The 18,562-nt window shown below is 39.9% G+C and overlaps 1 protein-coding gene across 5 annotated transcripts; it reads right to left on the minus strand.

Annotated features, from left to right (window-relative positions):
- Positions 1–1,988: 1,988 nt before the first annotated feature.
- Positions 1,989–7,304, minus strand: LOC149207670 (uncharacterized). 5 transcript variants are annotated; one of them, XM_089395830.1, is made up of 6 exons: positions 7,186–7,304; positions 6,592–6,744; positions 6,358–6,470; positions 5,169–6,254; positions 4,821–4,891; positions 1,989–3,986 (listed from the first exon to the last, which is right to left on the minus strand). In XM_089395830.1, the coding sequence occupies exon 6, from the start codon at positions 3,635–3,637 to the stop codon at positions 2,282–2,284; it is 1,356 nt and encodes a 451-aa protein (XP_089251956.1). In that variant the 5' UTR covers positions 3,638–3,986; positions 4,821–4,891; positions 5,169–6,254; positions 6,358–6,470; positions 6,592–6,744; positions 7,186–7,304; the 3' UTR covers positions 1,989–2,281. The 5 variants fall into 5 exon arrangements, with proteins under 5 accessions (XP_089251956.1, XP_089251955.1, XP_089251957.1 ...); XM_089395829.1 differs by having other exon boundaries at positions 7,056–7,297; XM_089395831.1 differs by having other exon boundaries at positions 6,611–7,297.
- Between the last annotated feature and the right edge of the window lie 11,258 nt (positions 7,305–18,562).

The raw sequence follows: 18,562 nt of genomic DNA on the forward strand, positions 1-18,562 counted from the left end.
GCCGAGTTCTGGCTTTTTGTGGAGGCTAGTTCGTTGCCCTACTCGAGTTCTGTTGAAGAGGGCAAAGTCTGGCCGAGTTCTGTTCAGGAGGTCAAGTTGAGGAGTCCAAGTTATGTTTCAGTATGAGGCAGGTGTGTTACACGCAGAAGTGGATGAAGTGAAGACTTCATGGTGACTAGGGCAGAAGAATTGGGGTTGAATAGGTCAAGAGGAACAGATCAGAAACAATAAGGAAAAACAAGGATTAACGACAAGTCAAGGACCAGAAAGCAGGACAAAGAAGAAGGACAAGTGGCTGTGACCAGGATTGAAGGTGCAAACTTGAGAGTGGCATTGTTGGGTGACAACCCTTAGTAAAGAAAGGCAATTTGTGGGAACCAGGAAAAGTGAAATATTTTGAAAAAATAGGTTAGTGCCTACAAATCGCTGAGTTGGTGCTCAGCTGAGGAGATTGGAGTCTCCTGTAGGTTGGTACCTACAAAAATAGTAAATTGGTTCTTACTAAGGATTGGTGTCCTCATCTTCTTGACAGGTTGGATCTGCTAATTTTGTAAGTCGGTGCTTACAGAGGATTGGTGTCCTCACAAGTGTTGTAATAAGTTGAAGACTGTTTTTGAAAAGCATTCAAGTGTTTCTTATAAAATATATGTTTCATAATTTAGGTGTATTAAATAAGTTGAAGACTGTTTTGAAAAGCATTCTAAGTGTTTCTTATATTATATCTGTTTCATAATTTAGGTGTATTAAATGTTTTCAAAGCTAAAAAATTGTTAATTGTAATGAAACACTGATTAACCCCATCTCTCAGTATTTCCAACAAACAATTGTAATTAAGTATTACTGTCTACAGTATTAGAGTTCACTAAGCAAAAAATTGTTAATTGTAATGAAACACTGATTAACCCCATCTCTCAGTATTTCCAACAATTGTAATTAAGTATTACTGTCTACAGTATTAGAGTTCACTAAGCAATGCGACTGATCCATTTAATTTGACAATGCAGCTTGCATGCAAATAAAGAGAAATCTAGTCATGCAACCTCATAATTCCTAAGCTGAGAATTCATATGTATGGGTTTTAAATTTTAATAGGACCAAAAGCCTATGGGTCAACAGGCTTAACAGTAGAAGCACATCCATATGAGACATTCACGTATCCAAAAGATTAGCAGCTTTTCATTTATTAATTATTTTATAAAGGGGCAAACTGGGATGGGATGGACATAAACTTATGAACAATTGCACCCTTATGGTATGTTTTCTTTGGGAATTCAAAAACATGGACATTTTGGGAAGAGAATAAAAACACTAAAAGAAACCCTCTGTGGCAACTGTAACACCAAACAGGAGGAGTAGATTGCTCGTAATTTTGATTCATTACATGTGCAAGGTACTATAGCCAGTAAGCATCGCCAAGTATAATGATTTTCAAGAAACTGGTGAAGGAGCTTTCATATCTTTAAAGCATCTGCTCCAATCATTTGAAAAAATTAAGCCCAAGTTTGGTCAGGAGACTGGATGTATTAGAATTGAAAGGACTGGATTCTCAGCCTTGAATTCCATACTCGGAAAAAAATATGGAACGGCCATGACTAGCTCAGTGCAGGATGTTGTAATTGTGTTAAGCGCTTCACAAGTTGCCTCAGTGAAGGAGAAGCCGAAAGTATATCTACAGGACACATTATAGCAAGGTGAAGTGATTTTGAGATCTTCACGAGGCGCTGTGTCCCGTAAGCCAGGGGTGAAAACCTCATGTTCCCTACCTTCGTTAACAAGCATGCATGCCCAAGCAATGATGTTGCATCTATTCCCATAGCAAGAAAACGATGGATCCAAAGACTTCTTGCCAGAGGTGGCAAGTAATTCCAAAAGCGCCACTCCATTACCATAAACATCTCTGCCTTAGCAGACGCACCACATGTCACAGCATGTTCTTAAGTAACATACGCAAGGGCCAAAAATGCTAGTTATATCTGTTGTTGCATTAGTTTCAGAACCTCCAAGAGCATGTATACACAAGTTTATTGTCACTTCAAGCTTTCTCAAAATCAATTCTGAGCCTCGTATATTTACAGTATTTGACAGATTTAATAGACTCCAAGGTTGGAAATCATTGCCGCAATAGTATTAACTTTAATCCCTTGCTGCCATTTTATTCCACTTTCCCCACCTGACCATAGATATAGCTTGCCCTACAGTATGAATTTTGTGCACATTTAATAAAGAACGAAGCTTTGTTTCAGTCTCACGGTAATCTTAAGTAAGAATATGTTCAGACAGATCATTTCTTGTTATGAAGATTATACAATGAATTGTAAACTGTTTCCCATGCCTGTGCAGAATCCATCTGGTGCACAACTTGGGATGCATGTCGCAACTTTTCAAGGCCACGTCCTAATCGGGCTATTGTAGGCATTGCATGAGCAGATTCAACAGCACATTCTATCCCATCCCCGAAAGCTAAAAGCCCTGTACAAGCCAGAATGCTGCCACCAAAGCTTGCCCAAGGAGTACCTACAGTTGCCTTTCCATGTCTTTTACGCATGATACCATAAAAGGCTGTTCTCATAGCTGACAAGCTCGACCGTTCAGCAGCTGCTATAACACTGTGAGTTGCAGCTCGGAGCTTTTCTGCTGCAGCTGCTGTCTTCGCAGTAGCAGGAACATGAACTCCATAACCAAAGCCTATTTTCCCAGGAATAATTCCCTTAGAAGCTGGAGCTAGAAGTTTAGCAGGAGTGAAAACTTTTCCTAAGGCAACAGCTGCAGTTCTCTTTGTTTGCAGTAGGCCAAATTTCACAATAGTAGGAACTTTAAAGGTGACCATCTTCGCTATAGTTGAAACAGGAACAATTTTTGAAAATGAGGTTACACCCACAACAGTTGCTGCTCCTGCACCGACTGCTACTACAGGTTTTCCTCCAAGCACATTTCTTCTCTTTGGATCTTCCCCTTCAGAAGCATCGTCAAAAGTATCAGATATAAAACAATTGTCAGCTAAGTCGGCCACGTCTCGGGGCAAAGAAGTATTCCAATAACTTCTAATTCCAGCCAAGCTACTGGCGTCGACAATTGCAACTACTGTTCCAAAATCTTTAGCCTGTCTTTTCAGGGCTTGGGCAAACAGAGCATGGCACTTGTCTTCATAAGGAAGCTCATAGAAGTCTGCATCTTTCGGGAGCTTTTGCTCTTGCTTAAGAGGACTACGTGCCTTAGAATTCAGAGCAACTCTGAGTCCCTCAACAGCAATCCGAAACTTGTTAACATGAGATAACACTTCGCAATCCACCTCTTTGCCTTTCTCCACCTCAAGAAGCATCTTCCGAACACAAACTAATGCCCTTTCTAGGGCAGGAAGATTGTTAAACATATCATGCAAATCTACAAGTAAGGAATAGAAAGAATGTGCAAACGCAGGAATTTGATCCACATCACGGAAGTCACAACCTGCAGAAGAAGAGGCAGAACTTGCAGTGGAAGCACAATTTGATCCCGAATCCAGTGCCAATAAATTTTGCGATGTGAAAGCCGATGAGGCTAAAGCCTTTAGGGCAGAAGAGTGAAGTGGGCTGGCCAAGATATGCCTCTGTGAGCCCATGGGAACACTTGAAGCCATGTCACCTGGTGATGGTGTCATTTTTCCCAAAAGGCCACTGCCCTGAGCTATCTCTGCTAAGGGTTTTATGGCACTTTTATTTGGTACATCCTGCTTGGAATCATGTTCACTATTGGTGCCTAATTCACCACCTTGACCGTCTCTATGTGGAGTTTCAAGAATAAAGAACAGGGAATGATTTTCTTGAGCAGCTTGTTTTGCAGCCAAAACATGACCATAAAATCCTGTTCCAAAAATTGTGCGTAAAATTTGTGAGCCAGCATAGAGTCGGTCCCAGTATAAAAATGATTATGTGAGTTTGAATTAAGAACTGAAATGCTGTGGGTTGGGCTGAAGACTTGCCACCACGACATTCCATTGCCCTCGGTGACTGGAAGGAAAAATAGCAGAGTTATGTTTATTAAAAGGTGAAAATTTCAGAAACAAGATAGTTATACTACATTAAATCAAGAGAAATGGAAGACTAATTTTTCCTTATGAGCATAGCATAAACCATAGACAAAGTGCCTTTCAACTGTGATAATTTAAAGGATGAAATCCTATTTAAGTATATTCAATAATCAAGAAACAAAACTCAGAATCTATACAGAAGCATAGTAGAATAAACCCGTTATGGGTAGTTTCAGTTCCAAATAAACTCAGCCTGTATAGCTTAAGGCCAATGGGGCTCCCTCAATGTTGACGGTTATCAATATACATTTGGTTAATATCAGGCCATTGCCGCAAATTAAAATTCTTGTAGATAGAACTTCTTCAGACATGTTAACAAGTAATCACACCTGGGGCTTTCCTTACAGGCCCTAGAGGCCCAGTTACATTTTTTAGACTTCTAGATATAGTCAACAGGGCTAGTTTTTGGACTAAAACTCTTTTGAAAAGACTGAAATTTTGTATCTGGTTGGGCCTGTCCAATGGAAGACTGTATCAACACTAAAATGTAACCCTATGTTATCAGGCAATAGAAATATTTACTTAAGTTGATAAACAGAAATCCTATAGTTCATCCCTTGACTGAATCCACATTCTTTGTACTTTTCACATCATTTCTGTTAGGCAGCAATTTAGCCCTAGGCAACATTCTAAACAACATTCATGATAATTGGACTAAAAGAAAGTATCTAGAAAATGAGATAGAACTAGGAGTGAGTTCATCAAAGCATGCAAACAGAACCACTAATAAAACATCGTTAGCAGCGAAAACTACCTGGATCAATCCCATCTGTGTCAGGGGCATCAAGGGGAGCCAATATGGTCACATGTTTTATTACCACATTCCTGCAGGACAGTATGTAGGAGAAATGCTGTGAATAAGAACAACATCTATTCCAATGTATTCTTATTGCAAACAAATACAAATCAACACAAAACTTGCTTAACTCTCACACTCGAATTTTTTTTTATTAATTACCAACCTGCAATAGACTGGATGTATGTTCCAGAATGGCGAGTTACGGAATGTAACATTCAAGAATTAACATTCAAAACTTGAAGACTAGATAGATTACAAAAGTTCTCAGGCAATGATTTTATTGGAGTGTATGACAAATCCAACCTTTAAGTGACAGGATACTACAGAGGCTGTCAAGAAAATCAGCAAGCTTGGAGCAGTTAGACAAGTTGAGAAACTGAAGCTATTGAAGTTGCTTCAAGGTTGGCAATCCTTTAATGGGAGTGGATGACAAATCCAAAACCTGAAGAGACGGGGTATCGTTGAACAATTCTTCTGGCATCTTTTCCAAACGAATATTGGAGGCTAAAACCAAACTCCTCAGTTCTGAACATCTCAAATAATTTGGCAGGTTACGAATAGCATTATAGCCCACCGATATTCGTCTGCAATCCCTGGAAACTTTGTCATTCGGAAAGATCCGCAACTGTTGACCTGCTGCAAATAAGCATGTTCCCTCCTTTTGGCTATGTCAATTGCCATGTCACAAAAAACTTCATGAATCTTTAAATACTCGACACTGTGATAGTCATCATCAACAATATACTCCACAAGCTCCACCAAGCACCTTCTTACCAGTTCATCAATGCATTGCCGCCAAGCATCCATAAAATAAGGTGTCCCTGGCTTGTTGAGGAAACCTTCCGCGTCCCACATCTGCACCAACGTCTGCACAACAATTTCTTCATCTTCCAGAAAAGCTGCACAATTTAGAAAAAAAAATATTTAGATGGAATTCTGACAATTCATTGCAAGTCCATCTTAACACCGGATAAAGTTCTGCGTCAATGGCCCTGAGATTTGTTGGGACGGACGCATCCCTCTTTCTCATCGAATTTGAAGCATGGCTCCACTCATACTCATTCTTTTTAAACCTCATCGCTCCAGCAACTGCATTTATGGCGAATGCATTTATGGCCAATCGCAATTTCTCTCGCTCTCGCCTCTACAATACCATTCTCATGGCCAGGAGGCCTGGCCTTTCATGCCGCATTGCCTCCTGGCCTTTCATGCCCCATGGCCAGATCGTCCTCTCTGTCTTCCAGCCGGTGGGAAAAAAAATAGTTTTCCATAAGAAAAAGGATTAATCCGCACAATATTTTGAATTTCGCACAATATTAATCCGCCAGAGCCCCTTCTTCAACGGAAGCTAATCCACCGCAGCAGCCCCTTCTCCAATTCCAGTTAAATCTGTAAAACAAATTTGAATGCAAGATATTAAAGGGTTAATTCATGGCTATTATTTTATCCTACAAATTGTCAAAACAATGAGTGGGCGGGCAAGAAACATTACCCACAGCTCCTCCTTCAACAAAAGCCAATCTGCCGCAGCAGCCCCTCCTCCAATTCCACTTAAAGCAAATCCTCTGCAGCCGGCAGAGATAGCGAATATATATAGGCAATCCTCTGTAAATGGCAGAGATGAGGAATGTAGATTTAATCAGATTTCAATACCAATTAACTACATAAAAATGTCAAAAATATATTACATATTAGCAAATAATAATCACTGTACAGTACTACAAACCAGGATCTAGTTTATTCACCCTTCGCGCAAACTTTTTTTCCAAATCCTTTACGGAGTCTTTCACGCAAGGAACTAATTTTTTCCCTTGTCTCTTCCAATACTGCTTAAACTCCATGTCCGATTGCAGATATTCATATAGCAGAACCGTACATGCTGAGGAGTTCAAATATTTAAAAGTTTAACTCTCATGCGTGAAAACCCCAGAGAAAATATGATGAAGATCATTACAAATTAAACTGAAAACTGTACTGAAAATATAATGAAGATCGTATAAATTTAAACTGTACAACATTGGGAAAAAAAAGAAGAAATACACAGCATCACAGAAAATCATATAAGAGACCAGAGGAAACCTAAATGAAACTTATAAACAGATATAACAAAACAAAACAGAACAAAATAAAACAGAGAACGGAAAAGAGGACGCTGAAAGCAAAGAGACGCAGAAGCTGGTAAACATGTACACGGTCGTGGGAAAAGAAAAGAGGACGCCGAAAGCAAAGAGACGCAGAAGCTGGTAAACATGTACACGGTCGTGGAGCAGGGGAAAACAGAGGCATTCTGGTTTATTCACAGAGGATCTAGTTTATTCACCCTTCTCTCGCTCTCGCCTCTACAATACCATTCTCATGGCCAGAGGCCTGCCGTTTCATGCCCCATTGCCTCCTGGCCTTTCATGCCCCATTGCCAGATCGTACCTCTCTATCTTCCAGCGGGTGGGAAAAAAAATATTTTTCTAGAAAAAGGATTAAATCAACGGCTGAAAACACCCCAATCGTCTAACATAAAATCAATGGCTCAGAATCGCACACATCACATTTTAGGGATGTCTTTCTCAGAAGGAACGCCTTACAGCGTAATTAGTCAAGGGCATAGGCATATGCTTTCCATTGAAAAGCGTAATATGAGCAAGTCATTCTTTAGGAAGTTCATAGGGTGATTTTGGAGGTTTAAGACTGTTGGCAAATCAAGTATGGTAGTTATTTAAAAAATTCTCCTTATCCTTAATAATTACTTGTGAACTTTAGCCAACTTCTTATTGTTCTTTATTAGTTTCTTTTCATCAAACAATTATAAAGAGCATAAACCATGAAGATCATAAAGACAATGGGCACAAAATATAGGCTCCAAGCTAGGGAAAAAACCCTCCAAGGGGAAAACCCATAAAGAAATTCATCTCTTCTTATCAAATCAATTAAAATGAGAAATCCAAGACCCAAATGTCAAGACCACTTACACTCACAAGCCCTAAGTCATCCCTCCTTTCAAGCCTTATCAAGAAGTCCAAGTCTCCTTAAGTCAACAAAGTCAAACCATTCCAAAAGCTAGTCAAACTTTAGATTTTAGCTCTATGCATCAAAATCACGACCTCCTGCAATAGATTCCCCCTTGCAATTTTGGCCCTCCTTCAACTATGAAATTTTGTATGTATGAGTTTTTCTAGGGCAGATTTCTCTCTCTTTAGACTTCGCTTCTTCGTCATTTGACCTTGACTTATCTCCTTTTCCTTCTTCCTGATGTTTTCTATTCCATCCTCAAGAGATCAAACTTTCTTGTGTATGCTTCAAATGAAGTTGAACTTCTCTTATATATACCTATCGGTGGAGGTCAAATTACACCAAAATGGGTCAACTTCGTGAGGTAGGTGTTGGGATAGGGTCCCCAGGGGTAGAATTGAATAAACTAGTCAATTTTTGTAAAGAATTTTGTAAGATATGTAAAGTCTCTGAAAAATGTGGATGCGAAGTGCACATATAAATAGAGTCAAAGGGGATTTATCCCCTTGCTTTTCGTCATTTTTTAAGACTCACCCATGAGCTAGGGGCCATGGTATTGTATTATAAAAGCTATAAATAATTGAGTCTTAGTGAGTCTTAGAGACAACTTTAAATGGAGATTAGAGTATGTTGAAGAGGTTTTGTTATCTTGAGCAAGGGTTAAGGTAGGAAGGCTCTTCTTCTTGTGCTTAGGTAGAGAAAGGGAGGCTCCTGCAACTGAGTGTGTAGGAGGCCTGTATAGAGTCCGTATCTAAGTGCGTGGACCTCTACAAATATGTGTACATGGTAAGAAGATTTTGTAATCGGTGAATTGAAGATCAATAAAGATAGATTTTTCAAGAATTGATGAGTGTTTCCATTGTATTTGTTTATGTTACATGTTATCGATTAATGATATGTTTTATGAAATAATGATTGAATGTTACACAAATTTACTGAATATGTCTTAATAATGTATGACATGAACTCTTACCCACTTCCACAAAGTTACATGCCATTTCTCTTATGTTTTCTAACAAATTAAGTAGATCTACGCGAACTCTGATCTAGGGTTGCTTGTTGATACACGAAATTAGGTAAATCGACTATTTAAGGTCCGCAAGGACTGATCGTGGACCTTCACGAAGGTCTGCAGGCTATTTTAACTTAGTTACAGTAACAATCCCTAGAAGTCTATCGATATGTGTAGAGGCAACTCTAAATGCGTTGGAAGACATCACACTAGTTTCTAGATAGAAACTTGGTTCTTTCATCCCCCAATATTGCTTCGGGTGAGACTGTAGCTTGTGCTACACAGGTTGTTTCCAAAGGGGCCACCAGTGTAGGGTTTTGTTGGTTGTTGTAACTAACTCTGAACTTGGGTCAGGACCCCCTAAGCCAACAAATGGTTCCATTTCCAAGACTGGATCTTCTTAAAAGAGATGTGTGATGTCGCATCATTGGAATTCGACTAAGAAAGAAATTGAAAAGTGGTTAGATCGGAAAATTCACGAGTTTGCAACTCAAGAAAACAAGAATCCGTGCCTGTCGAAGGAGGATTGGTTGAATAGATATCTGTATATAGAGGTACACAAAATTTTCTTTAGAACTTTTCCAATTGAATTATATGAGTGATTAGCTAAATTGGCAAACAGTCAAGGAAGGTGGAAGCTCAACGGTCGTATAGTGTGGATGCCAGAATTAGTGGTAAGATTAGAGACATTAGATAAAAATATCGCACGGGCGATCGATCACTAGCTTGATCAAGTTCTGGGAGGATTTGTTACTAAATTTTCAGTAGACACATCAGTTAGCTATAGTGAAGCGGAGCAAAAATTCTTCAAAGGACCACGAGGTAAGTACATTAGGTCATTGAATACTTGGATTAAGATGCTGTTGTGTGAAAAGTAGATAATGCCATTACCTTGATGTTCAAAGCTATGTGAAGTGGAATATTATTTAGAAATCGTGAAGAATCAGGACCAGAGTATAACCCATTGATTGGACCTCCTTCAAGTGACGACGAAGGGGTGGTGAGGACTACACCATGAAGCGTTGTTTAGTTAATAACTCAAGGTATTCCTAGAACAGATCATCCATCCACTCCACCTCCACCCCCACCTCCACCACATACACCTTCATCCACACCTCCACCTCCACTGACACCATTCAACATGGCGAACACAATGAATATGCCGATCTTCAAGAGCATATGGAGTGAAGATCTAGAGCAGTTCTGGTTTGTTGCAAACACTGTATGGACAATGCAAAAAATCACCGATGATAATATAAAGAAGGTGTAGTTGGTTACCACCTTGCAGGATCATGCGCTAACCTGGTATATTAAGTATTGTGCTGACAATCCTCATGCATCATTAGCAGAAACTCAGACAACTTTGAACAAAGAGTTTAGTAAACCTAAATTTGAGGTGTAGTCGGTAATTGAATTTAAGGAGATCTTAATGACGGTTGAGGAGACACCTTGGGACTTTGATCAAAGTTTGAAGTGCCAGATTAGATAGGCTAACATGAAAATTTCATATAGCCAGCATCATGACTGGTTTATTGCGTCACTTTTGCCCCATTTAAGAATTGCTTTGTCATAGTAAAAGATAACAACACAGGCATAAGCCTTGGAGATCATGATGGGGCTGCACATGTCACCTATTTAGGATACGAACCTAGGGCTACAGTAGATCCACTTGCAGTTAGTGATCCTACACCTAGAATTACAAAGTTTAAAGAAAGAAAAGGAGACTAATCCATAAATGCGCGCAGAGGTTTAGTGCTTGAAGTGCAAGGGCCACGGGCATGATAAAGATCATTGTCCATTATACATGAACTACCTTATAGGGGGATGGAAGCCCTCCTGAATCTAGAAGCCCGAGTTGGGCCAAGCACAGGGCTGCACTATGGTGCGTCATTTGTCAAGTCACTGGGAAACATGTGACGGATAATTGCCACTTGCTTTAGAAGTTCATTCAGACACCTCAACAAATGTTTTGGAATATCTGTAAATCTATGGGCCACGATGAGCACCAATGTCGAAGCTATGAGATGATGATGGAAAGAAACCATACTTATCATATGCAAGCATAAAATCGGCCTTCATATCAAGGCACAGGAGGAGCACGCGAGGTTTTTCAGAGCTAAGGACAAGGGTGAGGAGGAGGGCTTGGTAGAGGTCGTGATCAGATTATTTGCTACAACTACGAACAACTGGGGCACTTCGGGCGAGATTGCCTGAATCCTACACACCCTTCGTGTCAATACTACAGACAGTTTGACCATGCCAGAGAATAATATCCAGTGTTAATAACCAAGATGTAAGAGAAGAAAATGCAGCCTCAACAACCTACACAAAATTTACAAATGATGAAGGTTGAGCCCCGTGAGGAGGATTAGAGCATTAATATTGTACTAAAAAGTGGTATAACGACTAGCGTAGATAAGGGTAAGCATCTTGAAGAAGACATATGGGTCCTCAAAGCTCCAGAGAAAGAAGCCACCTTTGTACTTAATCACACTAAGGAAAAATTCATGGAGGCAAAGAAGAGCTTCGCTGAGGCTTCAACCTCAGGAATCCAGACAATGGGACCAAGTGAGACACAAGTGGTTGATCCTTCTGTACTCACTACATTCTTGGAAACCTATATGAAGCTACTGCGCAATAGAAAGGTCATGGAAGGATTGAAAGACTTAATAGAAAAGTGCGCCAATAAGGAAAAGACTTCTACGGGGCAATGTATAGTTAGAAAGATTGGTAAGCATAAGGCACAAATAGGATGTGAGATGCAGCTAACAACATAGATAGGTGACTATGAAATGGACTAGGCCATCTTGGATTTGGGGTTCGATGTGAATGTTCTACCGAAAAATACATGGGAAAGGATGGGGAGACCTGCGCTACAGTGGTCTCCAATTTAACTCAGGATGGTGAATCAATAGAAAATCATCCCTATGGGATGATTATAAAGAGTAACGGTTGATATTGAAGGTGTGAGTGCATTAGCAGACTTTGAAGTTATAGAAATTGTCAATGACAGTAATCCTTACCCCATGCTCCTAGTGATTGACTAGGATATTGACATGAATGGGGTCATTAATTTGAAGAAGAGGAAAATTTCATTTGAAAGAAAGTCACTAAGGGTTATAGTGCCACTGGACCCTGTAGAAGGTGTGCGTTATACTGAACCAGTGCGCGATTATGTAGAAAGTGACGATGAGCTAGATCAAATCTACAAGATAACAATGTGATATCAGGATTGGATCAGTCCAACGAAGGATGGATGGATCTCATGGAACCAAGAGAGTTCTTGCACTTTTGACTCATATGAAGAATTAGGATATTGGAAAAATCACATACATGAAGTATCTACATTGCGATGCAATATGATGATGAAGTCACTGCACTGCGCTTCATCAGAGGTAAGAAAGTTACCTTATTATGATGATTTAACTGACATAGATATGATCCTAGATGAATTTGAGTGCGAAGTCCCTGAAGACCATCGTTTTGAAGCATTGGAATTGACATTGCGTGCTATGCCCGCACAATGGTGGGGTACGCATAAGGATAGTTTTGCTGGATGGCGTAATTATAGGATAATGATGAAGTTACGATTTGGGTATGCTAATACAAGACTAACTGAAAAGTATAATAGGAAGGATGATCCGCATGATCACCTGCACAAGTGGACTAAGGCGTGGGGGACGGAACCACAGCCAAAGTGGGTACATATATTTTGTCATACCTTGGATACAATCCCCATGAACTGGTACCTTGAAATAGAGCTCCGCCATTACACTGTGGAATGGGATGTATTGAAGGAAGGTTTCTTATTGAATTTCAGATTTGAAGATGACTTTTCAAGCATTGATGAAGCACTTCAAGAAATTAAAGTAGTTATCTTCATGACACTGAAGGAACCGATGCAATGGACCCAACTAGACTCGAGCACCCAGCTCTGCCACGCATTGGAATGCTATAATGTGACCTCTAAAGAGGAGGAAGAATACTTTTGGAATATCAATATTCTAGAGACAGAAGGGCATCACGACGTCGAAGGGCCGCAAGTAGAGAACCTAGACATCTTCGCACCTTTGAAAACAAAGCAAGTAAACATTGGCACTGAAGAAGGACCGAAGTTCATGAAGATTGGATACTATTAGGACAACACTATAGTAGACAAATTTATTGAATAACTTCATGAATACTAGGATCTCTAACCCACTAAGTTTTCATATTTAAAGGGCATACTTGGTGATTTGGGCATTATGAAGATCACAGTGAAGCCATACACGAAGCCTATTAAATAGAGGCCTTATTGCCTTAATCCTAAGTATAAGGAAAGGTTTGCCAAGAGTTGGATAAATTTCTTGAGGTAGGCATCATAGAACCTATTGAAGATTCCGATTGGGTGAGCTTGATGGTGGTCCAAGAGAAGAAACAAAAGGGTGAAATAATGATTTGTGTAGATCCGCAGAAGCTTAATGATGCATGTGTCCACGGTCCATTTCTTACACCATTTACATAAGAAGTGTTAGACAATGTCGGAGGGTAGTAGGCCTATTCCTTTACTGATGAGTTTCCCAAGTATCATCAAATTATGATTTCCTCAGAAGATAGTAGCAAAACCACCTTCGCAATAGAGTGGGGGTGTTTATAGTACATGTTATGTCGTTTGGATTGAAGAACGTGCCTCCAATATTTTCCCGTGTAGTCATAGCAACATTCAAAGAATTCATTCATAAGTTTCTGGAAGTATACTTTGATGATTGGATGATGTTTGGCTTGGTGAAGTGCCATGTAGAAAGTCTGCACCTTATGTTGGATACATGTCAAAGATACTAGAATAGCACTAAATTTGAAAAAATGTATATTATGTGTTCCTTTTGGGATATTATTGGGTCATGATGTGTGCAAACAAGGATTGATGGTTGACCTTGCAAAGATTGTGGTGATTGTAAACTTGGAGGTCCCTAGGAATGTCAAGCAGTTGCGCACAACACTAGGACACACAGGATACTATAGAAAATTCATCAAAGCGTATGCTTAAATTACCGCGCCCATGGAAAAACTGCTAAAGAAGGATGTGACATTCTGTTGGGATGAAGAATGTCAATGCAACTTGGATGTGTTAAAGGAAAATATGGTAATTGTGCTAATCTTGGTATTTCTCGATTGGAAAAAGATTTTTCATGTACATGTGGATGCTTCTTGCATTGCGTTGGGTGTAGTGCTAACTCAGGCAGGGGAAGGATAAATGGACCACCCTATAGCCTTTGCAAGTAGGAAGTTATCAAAGGCCAAGAAAAATTGTTCAACAACTAAGCACGAAGGGTTGGCCATGGTCTACACATTGAAAAAATTTAGGCATTATCTGTTGGGAGGGAAGTTCAAGATGTATACAGATCATTCTACCTTAAAATACCTGGTCAACAAACCTTTGTTGGGGGGAAAGATTTGTAGATGGTTGTTATTATTTTAGGAGTATGAATTTGAAGTCATTGTGAAGTCAGGAAGGTTTAATGCTAGACATGACCATCTATCGTGAATTGAAATAGGCAAAGAACCCTGTAATTTGGAGGAAAGGTTGCATGATGTGAAACTCTTTGCAGTACGTGTAGCTGATAACCATTTTGCTAATATTATTCACTTCTTAACTACAGGGATGGCACCTAAAGGGTATACAAATCAGTAGAAGAAAGAATTAGTAGTACACACAGGCAATTTTTCAGTCATTTCGGGACATTTGTACAAAATGGGTGCAAATGAAATATTGCAGAGATATATGTTGGACTTTAGGCATGATAGTATCCTCGCTGAGGCTCATGGAGGAGATGTGGGAGTCCATTATGCAAGAAAATAAATCATGCAGAATATTTTATGTGCAGGTTTATGGTGGCCAACATTACACAAGGATTCCATAGCATATTGTAAGGCATGAGATGCATGTCAAAGGACTGACAGACCGTCGTGAAGGGATGAGCTATCACTACATCCTCATGTATATTTACAGGAATTTGAGAAGTGGGAAATTGATTTTATTGGACCAATTCAGCCTCCTAGAAAGAAAATGGGCGCGTGCTACATTATCACTGCGAAAAAATATTTAACCAGATGGGTGGAAGCACAACCAGTAAAGGATTGTACAGGGGCTACCACAACAAAATTATTGTTTGAACATGTCTTAACAAGGTTCGGATGCTTGAAAGTTTTGATGAGTGATAGGGGTACGCACTTTCTAAATGAATCGATTAGCACGCCGATAGATGAATTCCAAGTCTACCATCAGAAGAGTACACCATATCACCCACAGGAAAATGGGATAATCGAATCTTTTAACAAAATTTTGGAGAACACGCTGACAAATATTTGTAACATGCAGAAAAATGATTGGGATATGCACGTACTTATGGTGCTATGGGCCTATAGGACAACCTATAAGACTTTGACAGGGAAAACACTGTTCAAATTAGTTTATGGGGTCGAAACAGTAATGCTTATCGAATACATTGTGCCTAGTATGTGCATAGTCGCCTTGAAGGATATGGCGGATCATGAGGCCTTGGAAGAACGGCTCGCGTAACTCATGGAGCTAGAGGAGGATTGATTTTTCGCAGGATTCCACCAAGAAGTACAGAAGGAATTTGAAAAAGCATGGCATGATCACCATATCAAGCTTCACACATTCAAGGTAAATGATCTTGTGTTGTTTTATGATAGTAAGTTCACTAACTTTCCGAGTAAATTCCAGATGCATTGGCTATGACCATATATTTTAAAGTAAATTACAGACGGTGGCACAGTTCAGCTCACGAATCGGAATGGAGATCCATTCTTGGGAAAATTGAACGGGAGCAGGCTGAAGTTGTATATGGGGAATCTTGCGCAATGACTATATGGCAGCAGGATAGTCTTAGTACTCTAGGAAGTTGCAAGGGAGTGTAGGACTATAAACTACACTGCCAATGTGGAGGAAAACGCAGCGAGCAAGCTGCACAAAAATTGAAGAGGGTGCACTAGTTGAAGCTATGCTCAGGATGTTGCACCATGGAGGAGGGTGCCGTGCAACCCAACAGGAAAATAGTCGTTGGAGTTACTATTTGTGATTTGACAGCTAGAAAGCAGTTAAGAGGAGTAGGGAGGCGACAATTAAGGAAAAAAATCTTTGAAGATATGCTGCCAATGCAGCATTTATTATTCGGATGTGGGGGGAATGGTCGGATTTGAATTCAAATCCCCCTATAAATTGCGCATACTGGTCCAATAGAGAACACTTTGCATTCTAATAATTGCTAGAGAATTTTTCTGTTTGATGCATATGAGTAGAGAGTTCTGGGAAGAATTTATGACACACCCCTCATCTGCGAACTGTTCTATAGCAGCCTAAGAGCTATTCATTGAAAGAATGACTGGCACTAACCTTGCCGAAGCCCTCAGTTCAGAAGTAGCTGTGTCTAATGCACCAAGTCCCGAAGTATCTAGTATGGAGACTACGCTTGTTGTGCCCATGGTGCCAAGGTCACCTAGGTCGAAACAAATTGTGGCAAAAGAAAAGCAGTTTGCCATGAAAGAAAAACAATCATCCGCGAAATAAAAACAGAAGAAGCCGATGTCGGTGTGAATGTCATTGAGGAAGCATACAGAGGCACAACTGAAGTAGAAAAAGGATAAGCAACCAGAAAAACTAGTGGATTTAGAAGAAGAGGAGTACCAAGTTGTCGAAGAAGTCGATGCTAAGGGGGTCGAGCCTATTTCTATGCTGCCTGAGTACATCCCTCCATAGAAGGGAAAAACCAAAGTGACTAAGAATCCTAATTTGGGAAAATTTGGGATTTCCACTCCCCTGCTGCTTGAGCAGCTCACCTTTGAAGGACCTAAGATTGCACACATCTCGCTGTTGAAAATGGAGGACTAGGACCTCGTAGATCATGAAAAATTTCCACATATGGTGACCCATAATTATATGGTGAAGATATAATATGAAGACAAAGGAGTTACACAATTAGAACCCATGAAGTGGGTTTGCGACATTCAATAGTCGGGGCTACTGAACATGATTTTAGTACCGCATTATCACCGATCACCTATCCTATGATTTGTGTGCGCCACTTCCTCGCACTGGTACACGATGGGATCCTGTGGCTGGGGCAACCTATTTTCAATAACATACATGTTGATCCACAAGATAACGAAGTTAATCAACAAAGGAGCAGACCCTGCCAAGGAGTTTAGAGGGAAAACCTGGGAAAGGGAGCTCGCTGATAAGATGAAGAAGGAATATGGTCTTGTGAAAAAGTCATGAGGATACTTTATCATGTCCATTTAAGACTAGGCAGTCTAGTTTGCTACCCAGATCCGCGCAGGAAAGATCATGAGAAATTGCCACGTGGACGAAGTTCTGATGCCAGCAGTGTCACTTTCTGCACAATGCACAAAGGGTGCGCAGTTTAATTGGTCTAAGTATCTCTGCGGGGAGTTCCTCACGAACTACCGAGAAGCCCAAGAAGAAATCAAGCCATTTCATTATGCTTGGATTCTTTTTTCTATTTTATTAGTTGTGTGGAGGTTGCCGGAGGACAACCAATTTCCTCCACACAAGGAAGATTTTCTAGAGGCAGGATGCAGCACGCATTAAGGAAATGAAGATTTTATGGGTTCAATGGAGATGGATCTTCGTATGGTGATCAATTAGCGGCCAAGGTTGTCCCCAACCTTGTTCAGATAATTAACAACCTATGCAGAGTTCAAGGCTGACTTTCACAACATCTCAATTTGTGCACAAAAGGACCTAGAAGGAACTTGCCATGTGTTGCCCTATTTATTTTCTAAGACAGATGTGCAGGAAGTTATAGGGTATTGGCCACCAGAGTGGCATGAACCTACAACGCTGGAGGTAGGAACAAACAAAGGCATAAAAATATCTACTGTGCAAAAGTGGAAGGATGCTACTCAAAAAGTTGTGCGCAAACTCGCTGAGCAGAAGAAGAAGCAGGTTGCCAAGGAAAACGTAGAGAAGTCCAGTCTGGAGGAAGAGTGCACTGCTAAAGAACGGGAAGTGAGAGAATGGAAGGATGTTGAGGATGTTGAAAATGGCAACAAGAAATGATAAAAATAGAAATTCTAGAAATAGCACTGTTATAAATAGCAGTTTGGGTACTAGTGCTGGATTGATCAACAGGGAATGAAAAATGGAAGTGCTAAAAATAACATTCTATTTTTAGCAGTTTAGTGTGGATTCCAATTTTAGTCAGTCCCTGGACCAAAATAGGAAGTAAAGGTTGAATTTGAACTTAACAACTGTTTGAAAATAAATAAATCAATTCTCCATGAGTTAATTAGTTGTGAAAAATAAAAAATCAAACATGAAGTCTATGTGAGGACATGCAACAATTTCTCTATTAATTGAGGAATTTATCCATCGGTTAAAGAGATAAGGATGAGTTCTAATTTGAGTAGTAATTAGTTTGCTCAGTTAACTGAGTCAAGTCTAGTTATATTTGATTTAAACAGTTTTTTTAAATTAAGTAAGTTCAGTTAGTTAATGCATGCTAGCATATAACTGTTGTACTTTAGATAACTGAAGATTCTCTCATGAATAACTCATGCATGTCAAGTCAGACAGAGACCCAGTTGAGATCAGAGAAGGGACAGTGTACTATCAGTTAGATGAATATTTTTCTTATAAAGGAAGCTCATCCATGATAAG

Source organism: Pinus tabuliformis, chromosome 1_2, assembly GCF_031772625.1.
Source record: "Pinus tabuliformis cultivar Carrire ecotype Pingquan chromosome 1_2, CPIR1, whole genome shotgun sequence".
Taxonomy (NCBI): domain Eukaryota; kingdom Viridiplantae; phylum Streptophyta; class Pinopsida; order Pinales; family Pinaceae; genus Pinus; species Pinus tabuliformis.

Coding starts and splice junctions, on each gene's coding strand:
- LOC149207670 (XM_089395830.1), bottom strand. CDS start 3,637: ATGACACCATCACCAGGTGACATGGCTTCAAGTGTTCCCATGGGCTCA.